Source organism: Panicum virgatum, chromosome 9K (assembly GCF_016808335.1).
Source record: "Panicum virgatum strain AP13 chromosome 9K, P.virgatum_v5, whole genome shotgun sequence".
NCBI lineage: Eukaryota > Viridiplantae > Streptophyta > Magnoliopsida > Poales > Poaceae > Panicum > Panicum virgatum.
The window spans coordinates 12,350,763-12,366,642 of NC_053144.1; the positions used below are offsets into that span (position 1 = coordinate 12,350,763).

Sequence of the window (15,880 nt, forward strand, 5' to 3'; positions counted from 1 at the left end):
TAGAGTCGATAACCTCTTTTCACCTTTCGATCGTGGAATGCCAACTATCCACACTTAATTTCTCACCTTTTTGCTCGAAATTGTACTTTTCTGTTTAATACAGGGTGACAGAAGAACCACTATACTGGCAACGCTACATGATTAGGAGTAATCCTTTAGAGCAATATCCTCATAACATCCCCGCCATCCCGTGCGGCTGTGGCCTCCGGCCTCGGCCAACCACGGCCCGCCACGTCTCCCTTGCCGTCCCATTGGCAGTGGGGCCCGCCTCCGTCCCTCCACTTTCCCGTGGGAGCATTTTGACTCCCAGACCCCATGCGCCAAATCTTCCTCTGTCGCTTTCCTCCGGTGGTGGTCTGGCCCACAGACCCATCCTGCTCCATGCCATCCTTTCCTTCCGATCGAAACTTCCAATTCCGATCTCACCAACCAGACCAATCCCGATCGCCAACTGCTCCTACTGCTATAACCATCGCTCCCCCGACCCCCCGCCCGCCCAACCCCCGCCCGAATCCAATCGCCGCGCCTCTCCGCTTCGCGCGTCTTCTCCGTCAGTTCCTCATTGCCATCGGCGTCGGCGGGGCGTCGCCGCTCGGCTCGACTCGAGGTGATCGCCTCGGTTGCCCCGCTCCGCGCACGGCTCCAGTCTCTCAGAGTTTCTCCGCCTTTTCCCCTGACTTTCTCGGTGTTCCTCGATGGTGGTGTAGGGTTTTGCCGAGTCGAGTTCGGGCGGCATTGGCGGATTCAGTCCTGCGAGAGGCGGGTGTTGGAGGTAAGTCTGCTTCTCTCGCGGTGTTTTTTGATATTAGGATCGGTTCGAGGGATTCCGAGTTCCTTCATGCGGAGTGAGAGTAAAGTGTGGACACCATTGGCGCCGTGCCGGTTTGATGTCTTCGTTTCGTGATTCTTCTAGTAATGTACGCTGTCCCGTAAATTGGACGGGTGCGGCGATTGCGATCCTGGTGATGATTTTGAGTATCCAGTGCCTTAGGGGTTACGTTTTCTTAATTTTGGTTGAGTATCCTAGGCTCCCAGCATCCAACTGGTTAAGATGACCTGTAGTATGACACCGCGGAGTGGGCTGTTCTGGTTGGTTAAGGAACTGGTTTTCAGTTAAAAACTTGGGGAGATATAGATAAACATATCTGGATTTAGAGATTTGGATGCCGAGCCAACGCTATGAACGCTGTAGTTCAGTTGTTACTACAACATAGCCGGATTAGGGATTTTCTTTCAAAAAAAAAAAAGTGGATTAGGGATTCCCGTTTTTGTCCTTTCTGACACAAACTGACAAAAGGCCGGTTCTGTATTCCCTTTAGATTCTTCACGTCTCCCGTGAGATATGTCAGATATTCCATTCTGCACTTTTCTGTGATGCGGTCGACCTATGGCAAATCTCACTACATGATTTGTTTAAATAAACACTTTTCTCGTTTTTGGAGGATCACCAACATTGGCTAAATGTTCATGCAGAACTCACAGATACTGAACAGATAGAACTATACCCTGTTATATATGCAAAATTAACAGTTCACTTCTGTATGACTTCTGTAAATGTGAAATTTCAACAACCACTCTGTTTCTGCAGGTACAAACACGATCATGAAACTTCTCATATTTGGATGACAGGAGTTGTTTTGGATCTCAGATACATGTTTTAGAAAGAGATGAAAGTTGGTGGTCTCCTTGCCTCTGCTGGAATCAACATTGGCCTCTGTGTACTTTTTCTGTCACTGTACTCCATTCTAAGGAAGCAGCCACAAAATGTTAAGGTGTACTTTGGGAGAAGGATTGCTGAGGAGCGCAACCGGCTCCGTGATGCTTTTATCCTGGAGAGATTTGTTCCATCACCTAGCTGGATTGTCAAAAGTCTGCGGTGCACAGAAGATGAAATCTTAGATGCTGCTGGGCTGGATGCTGTCGTTTTCAATAGAATTATAGTATTCAGGTACTTGCATCTTCACTTTAACATGTTGCTTTTCTTCAGTTTCTGGTTAGTTTTAAAAGTTGCTGCATGAGATTTTAAGTTGTTTGTGTTGGTGTTACTTGAATCAGTCAGCTTGTATTTTGGTCTGGAAGGTTCATTACACTATTTTGAGAATGACAAGTCTGCTATTGAGGCTTTCAAATTGCACTGCCTTTTGCTGCTAATTGTGGATAAAGTTATATAGAAAACGTTATAAATTAATGTAACTTTGGGAACTTAAGTGAAACAAAACAGTGCACACAAAATTATGATACACAAATATAACAAACACCTTAATACCATTCACACGGTATGCTTGCTTAGCGTGTCACACAGGGCTAGACCTTGTACCATCATTCTTGCCACGGTCCGATATCTTGGACTGGAAAAATGAAAGAATTAAACATTTCTGAATACCTGTTACATTGAATATGCATAGCTATTTATTTAAGTATATTTGTTTCACTTACTCTACTTTAGTCACTTCTATGGCATAGGCGGTTTTGTCATAAGTCTTGGTGGATGTGTGGGTTATTTTTCTTCTAACTGAATTTTTAAACATCTGTAAGTAAACTAAAAGGGAAGTAAACTTGTGATCTCGGTAGGACATAGCAAAACTATTTAATATGATACTTTCACGTCCCCTGCCATATTGTGTTCCTGTAGTTTTTCAGTTCTTTCTATTCCCAGTGTACAACAGGACCTGCTGATGCATTTATTTTCAACAGCATACGCATCTTCTCTTTAGCTGCCATTCTTTGTATATTTGGAGTCCTTCCGTTGAATTATTTTGGGCAAGATATGCTTCATGTTCGGATTCCCTCGGCATCCTTAGAGACATTTACAATTGGAAATGTGCAAGAACGATCGAGATGGTAAGTATTAAAACTTATCTTACCTGGTTATAAGGTGGTTAATTTCAGTTGTTACGCATGACACCTTCTAATATATATTTTAGTTTTGTGTTAAAATATATTTTTTGTACTTGGTACTGCTATCATTAATTATGGCCCTGCTAATTAGATCTACCTTTATACTTGTACTGACCAATGAATTGTTGACGCATACATTTAGAAAATTATGGATTCCCTTGGATTTTTTTTAACATGCTAGCTATAATTGCAGGCTCTGGGTCCATTGTGTTGTATTGTACATCATATCTGTTGTAGCTTGCGTGCTTCTGTACTTGGTAAGATCAAGTAGTTTGGCTACTAAAAAGTGATAAGCATTGTTCTTTTACTGTATGATAAGAAATTACTTGTATTATTCATTCGTTATTTGACTTATTTCTTTAGGAGTACAAGCACATTTCCAGGCTTAGGTTGTGTCACATTTCTCGAGCAACAAGCAATCCTAGCCATTTTACTGTCCTTGTCCGAGGAATACCAAAATCAAGTACAGAATCATTCAGCAGGACCGTTCAGGGTTTCTTTACCAAGTACCATGCATCAAGTTACCTATCTCATCAAGTTGTTTACAAAGTTGGGAAACTTCAGAAAATTGTGGTAAGCAATAGCTGTAGTCATAAATAATGTATCATGTTAAGTTGCAAAATTAGTTTGGTTACATGAGGAAATGCAACCCTGCTGGCTGCTATAAGAGTACCAATATAATGCTGTTGCTTATCCACTCAAGATAATTTATAAGTAAAGGGCATCAGATCTTCCAACGTAATATAGCTTATCCATTAGGTACATAGCCAAATTTGTAATATGGATTTCTGCATGTGTAGCTCAATAATATAAAACAATAATATGATAATTCTATGATAGGCTTGAATTGAAGCCCCTTCTCTGTTTGGAATCAGATCAGCAACATGACAAAGTTTTGCGACTGGATCACTACATATAATGAGAGTCACATTGGGGCCTGTGGCTGCTTGTCATTGGGACACCAATGTTATTTCTTAGCTTATTCATAGTTTTTTTTTTGTAGAGAGATATTGAGCTTATCAAAATCAGATAAAAACAGGATTACAATCCGCTGTGGTTTCGCCACTGGCCAACAAAAATGTCACATGTACTTAGGCAAAAGTATCCATGCATATTCAATTAGCCTGTCCAGCACATTCATGCTGGACCCAATGCAATATCCTATTGACTAGTCCATAATCCTTGCAATTTTACACAGCAGTTTTGCCTTTCCTAAATGATGTAGTCTTTAATTAAAAAATATGCTCCTATGGGTTTACAGTTGTAATGGCTGCTGTCTTTTGATGATTGTTCTAATGGGCGAAATTCAAATTCAATTAATATTCATGAGACAGAAGCTGTGGAATAACTGAAATGTGCGACAAATGGAATTTATGTGTTGTATATGGTAGTTCTTTTCCTCTGTCCTTTTAGTCTCTAATATGAATGTGGAATTATATGAAAAACTTCAAATAAAAAGGGTCACTGCATCTTTCCATATTTTATTCCTGTTTGTAGTAGCAATTTTATTTTATTATTATTTGCAGAGTGGTGCAAAGAAGGTTTACAGGAAGTTCAGACATTTCAAGGGTACCACAGTTGATCAGAGATGCAGATCCATTACATTTCAATGTAGCTTTTGTGGAGCGTCTTCTAATTCATTCCAGTTGCTGCCCATTGACTTCGAGCAAGAGAGCGAAATACCTGATGTGAATGATTCAACCTTCAGCTCAACCGATGAGGTCAAACTAGGAACAATCATAATTTTTACTATTCTTAATAGATTACTGTAATAAGTAATTATTATGTGTGAATTTTATCACAGGAATGTGGTGCTGCTTTCATATTCTTCAAAACTCGGTATGCAGCACTTGTTGTAGCAAAAATTCTTCAGACATCCAACCCTATGAGATGGGTCACTAGTCTGGCTCCAGAACGTGATGACATTTATTGGTCCAATCTCTGGTTACCCTACAAGCAAATTTGGATTCGGCACATAGCTACACTTGGGGGTTCTATTGTTTTCATGTTTTTATTTCTTATGCCAGTGACCTTTATACAAGGTTTGACTCAGCTGGAGCAGCTGCAGCAGAGGTTCCCTTTCCTGAGAGGTATATTAGAAAAGTAAGTTCTGTAAATACTTACAATTTACCTCTTATTTTCTCAAATAAAAACTTGTTCTTATATAGATGTGGTATTTTTGTCTTTTGTTAGAATAACTCTACCTTGAGCACCTGATAGGACATTGTAATAGAGGCAGGCAGTGGTTCAAACTGATGATTTCTATTTACTTGTGAAATGGGGAGAAAACAACTAAGCAAATAATTCCTGTGAATCACGATAGTCACTGCTAGCTTTCCATTCAGGCATTGTGTAGTAGTATTTTATTCGTCAGTTCAGCAACATATATTGACTATTATTTCGTTTGTAGGAACTATATGATGCAGTTAATAACTGGATACCTTCCCAGTGTGATCTTGCAAATATTTTTGTATACTGTCCCCCCAACCATGATGCTATTTTCTACTTTAGAGGGGCCTATCTCTCACAGTGAAAGGAAGAAAAGTGCCTGCTGTAAAGTTTTATACTTCACCATTTGGAATGTCTTCTTTGTCAATGTTTTGTCTGGTTCTGCAATTAGTCAAGTGATTGCTTTATCACGGCCAAAGGAGATCTCTATGCAGCTGGCCAGAGCAGTACCTGTGCAGGTGAATCACCTACTTGTTTATTTTGGAAGGAGGCAAAAAGATGACGCCTTTTAATATGTACACAATATTCATTTTTATTTTCTCTTCAGTAACTCATTGCAACTTTCTAAAGACTTCCTTTCCATTTCAGGCTACATTCTTTACAACCTATGTTCTTACTTCTGGATGGGCTAGTCTATCATCAGAACTTATGCAACTCTTTGGTCTTACATGGAACTTCATAAGAAGATATATTCTGAGAATGGAAGAAGACGATCTTCTTTATTCATTTCCCTATCACACAGAAGTGCCTAAAGTTCTGTTGTTTGGATTGTTGGGCTTCACATTCTCTGTACTAGCACCTCTAATCTTGCCATTTTTACTGCTATACTTTTGTCTCGGCTATGTTGTGTATCGCAACCAGGTGAGAAACTAGGGATGAAATTTTTCTTGGAGTCCATAAACACAAGTATATGCCTAATTATGACTATTATCATGAAAATAGATTATCATGGACACGTGTTCCTTTATACTCTGTAGCAAGTAAACCTGGAAATTCGACGGCATAAATTCTCCAAATTTCATATTTTTGGTGGAAATGTTATGAAAAATATCAGCACATGCTTTCATGACTTCTGTTTATGCTACACATACCTTGCAGTTACCTTAGGAGAAAAGAGCTTCGTAGCAAAATTTTCTTGTAATTTCTGGAGTGACTAGTAACTCAAACTTTTTTGTTTTCTCATTTCTCATAAGTGTATTAAAACTAAACAGAAAAACTTACTAAAAAGTTTTGTCTTCTTTGAACTGACGTATTTTTTCTGTCTTCTTTGAACTGACGAGTTCACAATTTCTTCCTTTTCAGTTCCTCAATGTTTACTGCACAAAATACGACACAGGTGGTCTATATTGGCCAATTGCACATAATGCTACAATATTCTCTCTAGTCCTGACTCAGATCATCTGTCTTGGTGTATTTGCCCTAAAAAAATCCCCAGTAGCTGCAGGCTTCACTGTGCCTCTTATCATCTTTACTCTTTTGTTCTTCCAGTATTGCAGAAAGCGCCATCTTCCATTATTCAAGTCTTTCCCTGCACAGGTCAGTACAATTTCTTTTTTTGAGCAGTAGTACAATTTCTTCAGTAGCTTGTAGAAGTTAACGTATGTTTCCACTGAAGGATTCAAAGGTGAACTCTTGCCCATCCTTGCCTAGCCTTGCAATGGCAAGAGAACCATTTTTGGGTGGAAATTCCATGTGGCTCTCTAACAAAAGCGAGAGAATTGTTGCAAAAGTTAAAATTTCCTTGCATAGGCTAGGCAAAAGTTGGTCAAGGAGTCATGCACGACCTTATTGTTCGGTTTACCTGTTTACCTTGATTGTTCTCTCAAATGTGAGCTTTTAACTTATGTTTCTGTTGTTTTCCATGGCCAAGTTCCCTGTTAACTCACTGTCTACTAGCCACTTGAAATGAATCTTTCGGTACTGAAATACTCTCCCACTTGATTCTTGGTTGCACAGAATTTAATTGACATGGACATTGAAGATCGGCAAATGGGTAGGACAGAGGACCTTCATCATCGTCTTCATAAGGCCTACTTTCAGTTTTCTGACACCGAGGACATACCTTTGGAAGGAGTACATTCTGTTGGTAGAGATGAAGATGGAAGCGGCACTTCCGGTGAATCGAGTCGCAAAGAAAGGGCCAATGATGACCTATCTCACCCAACGCTGGACGGACTTCCTGTTAGTCGGCTGCGGAACGCGGTGAGATCGCTCGGCTCGGTTTTGAGACCGCAGAGGAGAGAACTAGCTGTATAGCGCATTATTCCGCCCGCCCATGTAAATTCACGGCCGACAAACCACACAAGCTATATTCATAGCACGTATAGGAAGGGGGAAAATACACAAATGGAAGAGAATCATATATTGCAAGGGTACAAATTTTGAGGCGCCAATTGACGCTCGAATGACCTTGAGGTATATACTAGGATCGAATTCGAAATTTGTTTCTTTCAAATCCTGCCTGGCACCTTCGGTTATGTTATCCGCTCCTTGGGTACAGTGGTGTTCCCTTTTCTTTCAGTTTATTCAGCTGTGTGTAGGGGTGACACCAACATTTTGAACTAGAAAATCTAAGGACGGGACCTTAAAAGGGCCGGGCCATAATCATATATAATTTTGAACTAAAAAATTTAAAGATCTTGTTGGACTGTGATGAGGCCACTAGGGCCATGACCTATTACCACCCCTAGCTGTGTGCCTACTTTTGTACGTTGGTTGCGGTAGGCTGCTGTTTCCTCTCTCGTTGTTGGTGCCAGTCCACGGTGGCAAAATCAGTATGTTCATCCAGAATCTGCGGGAATACTAGCCATTGTCTGAACTGTGCGTGGAATTAGTTCTCCGAACCGTGCTCGTGCCGGCAGGGAACACGGGGGAGTGTGAAGGGGGAGAGAGACAACGGGATGGCGTCGGTGGCAAAGAGAGAACAAAACCACCCATATATTTCAAAGCGAAGTTACACGAAAACGACAGCAATCGTTGGACCCAAATCACACAATCCTATGTAGAACGAAGTCACGAACGACCGACCAGCACACGAGAAACCCATGTACTTGTTCAAACACGGTGCTTTTCGACTTGACCGAGGCCGCCGCGTCCCTCACAGGATGGTGCAGGCGGAAGTGGACGAAGACCCCTCCGCTGCGGCTCCGGCGGCGGAGTCGCCTGCCGCGGCCTTGTCGCCGGCGGGGGCGACCCCCGGCCAGCCGCGGCAGGCGCAGTGCTGGCCCTCGGAGATCTGGCGGTGAACGGACGCGACGTGGCGGCCGCACCCGGCCCACGTGGACTTGCCGCACGTCCCGCACTTTACCTGGTAGCACATGGCTTCAACGGCTTGGCGTTGGCGCACCCCCGGCGCTTCCCCTCTTCTGTCCCCCCCGAAGGCTATCGCGCTGCTCGAAGAAGAAAGCTACCTGAAATCTGAATCGATGTGGCCGATGGCTGATGCCGGAAGGCGAACGGCGGAGCCGATCATTTATGCACGCTTGCGGCTTTTCAACCTCGCTCGTTTTGACCTGTGAAGCCGAGGCTGGGATAGGAATACAACCAGTCCAGTGCGGCTGGCCTATGCTGACAGCCTTTGTTAGTTCTCGGACAAACGGATGCACACGCGCGAAGCCATAGAGGATCCAGCCAACTAACTCATCGCTTACCTCAGGCTTTGCCTTTTTAATTTCTCGTGGAACAAGCCACTTGGGGAGAGTCGTACTACCGAATTTATTGTTCCGATTGGATGCTCTGTCACGGTCAACCTGCCCGTGCCGTGTAACCCCGTTGACCTTCCGGCGGGAGCGGTCCTTTCCCGTTGAGCGCTCCATTCCACCGACCGGGCCGATCAGAGTCTCTGGAGGGAAGAGAAGAAAGGGCAAAGAGATCAGGAAACGTCGAAGTTCGACGACGACGACCTCTCCACCAGCAAACGTCCAAAATATGCAAAAAATTGAAAAAAAAGCGCTTGTCAATCTTTTTGAACAAAATGTGACCAGCTGGCAATTCACGGTTGTACGACTCAGGACTCAGGACGAGACCACCATGGATGAAGAAGAGCATAGTAGTATGCAATACTATGTGTGAGGACGACTTGTATCGGCCTCAAAGTCACGGTTCGGCGACCAACTGAGTTTAAAACCAAAAGAAAATGTACGCCAATGGACAACACATGGCTGTTACGGTTTTCTAAACTCGGGTGTAGACAAATTCTGAGATCAATTTAGCCAAAGCCCAGAGCTCTTTATTTACACATCTCTGGCAAAAAAGGGACTCCAACGACCAAAGGTTTTGGGAAAGTTTTTTGTGGATGATATAAAGCAATCCGCCAAGTTCAAAGTTCAAACTATGATCCCAATAACCAAACTTCATAAGTTCATTTTGACTAAAGCTGGTGAAATCGTGTGCTTGTTAATATATTGTGTATAAGTATATATTTTCTTCATATCTTGAAAGTAGCGCTGCACTCATACTTCATGCCATCTATTACAAACTACTCTACCCGTTTCAAATTATAATTAGTTTGATTTTTTTACCCCAAGTTTGACCGCCCATCTTATTCACAAAATTTGTGCAAATATAGTCAAATTTAAGTTATTTTTGAAACATTTTTATATTAATAAAATAAGTCAACAAAAGAAGTGATATTTTGTACAAATTTTTAAATAAAACGAGTGGTTAAACTTAGAGTAAAAAAAGTCTATTGAATTAAATGAATTATAATTTGAAATGAAGAGAGTAAATATGTATAATCAATACGTACAGGATTACCGAGCACAACAAACATTTAATTTATTCAGTCAATCCGCACCTAAGCTCGGAGCCTATTGACTACCATACGAAATTACAGCACACAATACAACAGCGCGTCGTTGGTAGCACGACGGCCACACGCGCTGCCGCATCATCCATCCTTCATCGGGGAACCACGCACGTCTCACTGCGCAGCGCCGCCTTCCGCGGAACCGGCAGACCCCTCCACCGCGTCGGCGCCGGAGGCCTTTCCGGGGCCGGCGGCGGCGGCCTTCTTGTCGACGGGCGGGGCGACGCCGGGCCAGTCCCGGCAGGCGCAGTGCTGGCCCTCGGGGATCTGCGCGTGCACGGACGCGACGTGGCGGCCGCACCCCGCCCACGTGGGCTTGCCGCAGGTGCCGCACTTCACCTGGTAGCACATGGCTCCTGTCGGCGGCCGAGAGACGGCGGCTCCGATCCGCTGGTGGTCGTGGTCGTGGACTCGTCTCCGAGCTCGAAGAGCTGTGTGGTGTTGGTTGGAGCCTTGGAGGATTGGATCTGGAAGACGGACGGAGCTGAGCATTTATAGAGGCCCGCTCGACCACTTATTCTCCTTGGTCCACCTCTTTATCTTTAATAAAAAAGCTATACTAGTAAAAGATTACTTGTTCAAAATTCGATCCATGAATGAATTATGCTTGTGGCACTGTCAACTTGTTCATGACTTGACGTACATGTGGAAATGCCGTTTGACCGTTTCATGAGGAGTGGTAATTTTCCTCCTCGTGAAGTACGTGGGTGCCTTTTGGACCTTCCAGCGGTGGTGCGGAATAGACTTTGAAACTCACTGGAAACGCCGAATTCGTTCAAAGCTTTCTCAACGGCCTCCTCCATTTGCCGGCCAGGCGTCCAAAAATCCGTCAAAACACATGTGGTTGCGTCGCACTCGATCCTTTTGGACCGGATTTGCGACCACTCAACCAGAAAAAAAAAAAGGCCGAGCGACTGGATGAACAAGAAGAGAAGACCGGCAAATGTATGAGAGGCCAGCCAGGGCCCATTTAAGGCCCACGGTCCTCACAGATCCGCAGGCCCATTTAAAGCCAGAGGGGTGACGGTCGCTTCTTTCGGAAGCACAAACCTCTGGGTCCTGGGCTCCTGGCTTTGGCCCCGCCGAGCGGATCGGAGACGGAGGAGACCGCCGCACTGTGCGGCCGCCGGGGTCGGCGGCGGGTGCAACAGCCGCAGTTCGTACGCTTTACGGGTGCGCAACGGCGACGCGCGCGTACCAGCGGTGGCAGCCAGGGCGGCGCTAACTCATGTTCCCGGCCGGCCCACCGCCGGCGGGTGGCGCGTCGCTACATCGGAGCGCCGGCCGATGGCGATGGGATCGCGTGCAAGTGCTCCTGTCGTCCGATGCTCCACCCGCCGCCGGAAAGGAGGAAGCAGACAGAGCTCCCTCGAATCACGCGCTCGTACGTCCATCTCCTTTCCACCAACCTTTCGCACGACGACGCCAGGACACTACTACTGGATCATCACTCCGCGGCAGAAGCCAGCCTTCCGCCCCCGCTCGTGCTCGCACTGCCACATGCACAACAGAGCAGAAGCAGCGTGCCGTTGTGTTCGGCTGGCTGGCTGCTGCCAGGTGCTGATTTGCCGTGGGAAAAAATACTATTAGTTGGCTGATGTTGATTTGGTGTGAGAGGAAATCACTCTCCTAGCTGCCAGCAGAACAAGCAGTACAACTTGGTACTGTCGACCCCGACGAACTTAGAAGATTTTAATAGACAATCACTGTAGATAGTTATCAATTGTTTTTATAACCCCATCATATTTTAAACAAGACCCCGGTGATCTTCTAGTCTGGCTTCGCCCCAGAGAACAAGTGTATTTCTTCGTAGTAGTATGATGGTATCTTTTAATACTGAAACCGCGTCGCGGTCCTGGCAAGGGAGATGGGCCACGTAGGCCGGAAAACATCGGCCGTCGGATCGCGATCCGACGGTCAGAAATAAACAGTGACGTAAATTTTGTAAAAAAAAACCCCGAGCTTTATTAAAATGAACACGTAGTCCATCAATTTAATGGAAAACCCCTCGGACTTTGTGGAGCCTTACTTTACAAAAAAACCCTGAACTTTTAGTAATCGTGTCGTACTCCGTGAATTTTGTAAAAAAAACCCTGGACTTTGTTAAAATGATTCTAAAGTCCATCAATTTTATGAAAAACCCCTTGAACTTTTCAGTAATCGACCGGTACTCCGTCGACACCAAATTTACCAAATAACCCCCCAGTCTACCAATTTTACGAAAATCCCCCGAGACTTTTTGCATTTCAATTTTTTAAAAAACCCCTCGGACTTTACAGAGCCTTACTTTACAAAAAAACCCTGAACTTTTAGTAATCGTGCCGTACTCCGTGAATTTTGTAAAAAAACCCTGGACTTTGTTAAAATCATTCTGAAGTCCATCAATTTTATGAAAAACCCCTTGAACTTTTCAGTAATCGACCGGTACTCCGTCGACGCCAAATTTACCAAATAACCCCGCAGTCTACCAATTTTACAAAAATCCCCCCGGACTTTTTGCAGTTCAATTTTTTAAAATAAACCTAAACTGGAGGGCATATTTCTGTGCGGCAAGGCCGCGCAATGTTCTAGTATAGTCCTGGCCAGGGAGATGGGCCACGTAGGCCGGAAAACATCGGCCGTCGGATCGCGATCCGACGGTCAGAAATAGATAGGGACGTAAATTTTGCAAAAAAAAACCCCGAGCTTTATTAAAATGAACACGTAGTCCATCAATTTAATGGAAAACCCCTCGGACTTTGTGGAGCCTTACTTTACAAAAAAAACCCTGAACTTTTAGTAATCGTGTCGTACTCCGTGAATTTTGTAAAAAAAAACCCTGGACTTTGTTAAAATGATTCTGAAGTCCATCAATTTTATGAAAAACCCATTGAACTTTTCAGTAATCGTCCGGTACTCCGTCGACACCAAATTTACCAAATAACCCCCAGTCTACCAATTTTACGAAAATCCCCCGAGACTTTTTGCATTTCAATTTTTTTAAAAACCCCTCGGACTTTGCGGAGCCTTACTTTACAAAAAAACCCTGAACTTTTAGTAATCGTGCCGTACTCCATGAATTTTGTAAAAAAACCCTGGACTTTGTTAAAATGATTCTGAAGTCCATCAATTTTATGAAAAACCCCTTGAACTTTTCAGTAATCGACCGGTACTCCGTCGACGCCAAATTTACCAAATAACCCCCGCAGTCTACCAATTTTACGAAAATCCCCCCGGATTTTTTGCAGCTCAATTTTTTAAAATAAACCTAAACTGGAGGGCATATTTCTGCGCGGCAAGGCCGCGCAATGTTCTAGTATATATAGAAGACCGCGGCGCACGAGATGCGGCCAGAACTGAAGGAAAACATGTGTGATGAAAACATGCGGTCAGAACTCTGATCCGATCCGGATTTGGACTACAGGGCAGCTGACCGACCGTCGCATTCATTCATTCATTCATGCATGGATTTGGCCCGGGCCGGGCGTGGTGGTGCAGAGATCTCCGTTAAGCCTTCAATCGTCCCGGCCTTTCTCTGAAAGCTGCAGCCAGCACTGTGGGGTTGCGCCGGAGCTGCTTCCACACAGGGCCGCCCAGTCAGATCGGCCCACGGTGTTCAGCCACGAGGCATGTGCCCCGTCATTCTTTTTTCTATCCACTGCGAGCCTTTTTACTTCCTTGATTGAAACATTAGAGCATCTCCAAGAGCTCTTTTATTTTGTTAGCTAAATTTAGAGATTGTAACCCTTTAGTAAAAATAGAAAAGCACCTAATTATATGTAGTAGTCCAAGAGACTGGGTAAAATATGATTGCTATATTCAAAAGTGGGTCCACACCAACCAATTCCATCATTGGCCCATCGAGATCGACCAGTTCAGGTGTGACGCGAGCGCCGCCGCCCCCTGAATCTTGCCGCCGCCCCTGATTCTTGCCGCCGCCGCTGCCCTGTATGTGAGTGCTGCTCGGCCCTGTACGTGAGTGCCACTGCCCCTTGAAACTTTACGTCTGGACGTGAGCTGCAAGTTGCATCGTCTGGACGTGGAGGGCAAGACCATCGGCGACGGCCCCTGGACCTGGATGCTCGGCAACGCTGGAAGTTGGATCAAATTGATTTGAGGTATCGTGACTTGATAACTTCAACGTAGTGCCTTTTCATTCTATACTCCATTGAAGCAATTTTTTTATCAGCTGTGTTTTGATCCCATCTTTAATCTTGCTTGGACTAGAACGTCGTAGAGTATGGATTCGGATGATGAATTCAATCCATTTGTAATGGATGAAATAATTGATTCCTCCTCTTCGGATGATGAGAGGAAAGCCGCTATTCTTGGTGCTGCACACTTGATAGTTGAGGATACGCTTAATCATCCGGGTCGAATTGGTTCCGTCGAGGGGCATGATGTTGTGGATCGTGAAAGACTACTACACCATGATCTTCTTTACAAAGACTATTTTTCAGAAAAACCTACTTTCGGACCAAAGACTTTTAGACGTAGGTTAGTATTTGTGCCTACAATTTTTATGGTTACTTTTAATAGCTTGCTTTATAAATGGAGCTAATTTTTAAATTGTGTCATGACATAGGTTTCGGATGAAACGACATGTATTCATGCGCATAATGAATGCTGTTGAGGAGCATGATGAATATTTTGTGCAGAAGAGGAACGCGGCTGGTACCCTAGGACTATCTTGTTTGCAGAAGGTTGTGGCAGCATTTCGACTGCTAGCTTATGGCGTCGCGGCCGATGCTTTGGACGAGTATATTTGTATTGGTGAGAGTACCGCTTTAGAAGCTTTGAGAAAGTTTGCCGTGGCTGTTGTTGAAATTTTTGGACAGGAGTACATGAGATTGCCTAATGAAGAGGATACCGCTAGATTACTGGAAATTGGAGCAAGCAGAGGTTTCCCTGGTATGCTTGGGTCCATAGATTGTATGCACTGGAGCTGGAAAAATTGTCCTACTACATGGCACGGTATGTACCGTGGACATAAAAAGGAGCCAACAATTATACTTGAAGCAGTTGCTTCTAAAGATCTCTGGATATGGCATTCATTCTTTGGTATGCCTGGTTCACACAATGATATTAATGTGCTTCAAAGGTCTCCTATATTTGCAAGGCTTGCTGAGGGAGAAGGTCCACAAGTTAATTTCAACATCAATGGAAAAGATTATTCTATGGGTTATTATCTTGCAGATGGCATATATCCTTCATGGGCCACTTTTGTGAAGACTATTCCAGAGCCTCAAGGTAATAAAAAGAAATATTTTGCAAAGGCACAAGAAGCTTGTAGAAAGAATGTTGAACGGGCATTTGGAGTCCTACAATCTCGGTTTGCTATTGTTCGTGGGCCGGCTCGCTTGTGGGATGAAGAGTCGCTAGGAAATATTATGAGGGCTTGCATCATAATGCATAACATGATTGTTGAAGATGAGAGAGATGAGTACACTGATGAATATGATTGCGACTATGACGACATGGGAGCAAAGGTGACAGTATCCCATAATGAAGCGCCAGAACTAGAAGCTTTCATTCAGAATTACAAGAACATCAAGAATAAGGAAACCCACACTCGGCTTCAGGCAGATTTGATCGAGCACCTATGGAATTACCACCCAGATTTATACTCTCTTGATTAATTAGACAAGGTTGAAAATCGTTTGAACTGCAGAGTTATCTATAGTTAAATAATTAGTTGTGTGAAGGACAAAAGTATGTTAGCGTTTCTCTTACTTAAGTAGTGTGCTTTTTCTTCAAAATTTATATTTCATTTTGATAACTATAGCATGATGAAGTATTATTTTGTCGAACGATGCCTTATATGTGCTATCCAACCTATCATCAAAATTGACGGCCATGCTCTCGATTGCAACAAAAATAAAGGACCAAAAGCTGTCAAAGAACAGCTCACCGACGGCAAAAATGTGTTATCAGTCATGGTATAGAAATATGAGCTACAAAATCAGC

General features: G+C 43.9%; 2 protein-coding genes across 2 annotated transcripts; both read left to right on the plus strand.

Moving 5' to 3' along the window:
* The first annotated feature begins 362 nt into the window (after positions 1 to 362).
* On the plus strand, positions 363 to 7,582 carry LOC120648365 (CSC1-like protein RXW8). The gene is made up of 12 exons (XM_039925128.1): positions 363 to 607; positions 708 to 772; positions 1,589 to 1,948; positions 2,695 to 2,841; positions 3,092 to 3,155; positions 3,262 to 3,471; positions 4,425 to 4,619; positions 4,703 to 5,001; positions 5,309 to 5,585; positions 5,716 to 5,988; positions 6,430 to 6,663; positions 7,084 to 7,582. The coding sequence occupies exons 3-12, from the start codon at positions 1,668 to 1,670 to the stop codon at positions 7,381 to 7,383; spliced, it is 2,280 nt and encodes a 759-aa protein (XP_039781062.1). The 5' UTR covers positions 363 to 607; positions 708 to 772; positions 1,589 to 1,667; the 3' UTR covers positions 7,384 to 7,582.
* A 6,950-nt stretch (positions 7,583 to 14,532) lies between these two features.
* Positions 14,533 to 15,552, plus strand: LOC120647712 (putative nuclease HARBI1). The gene has a single exon (XM_039924571.1). It carries the CDS (start codon positions 14,533 to 14,535, stop codon positions 15,550 to 15,552), a length of 1,020 nt encoding a protein of 339 aa, XP_039780505.1.
* Positions 15,553 to 15,880: the final 328 nt, after the last annotated feature.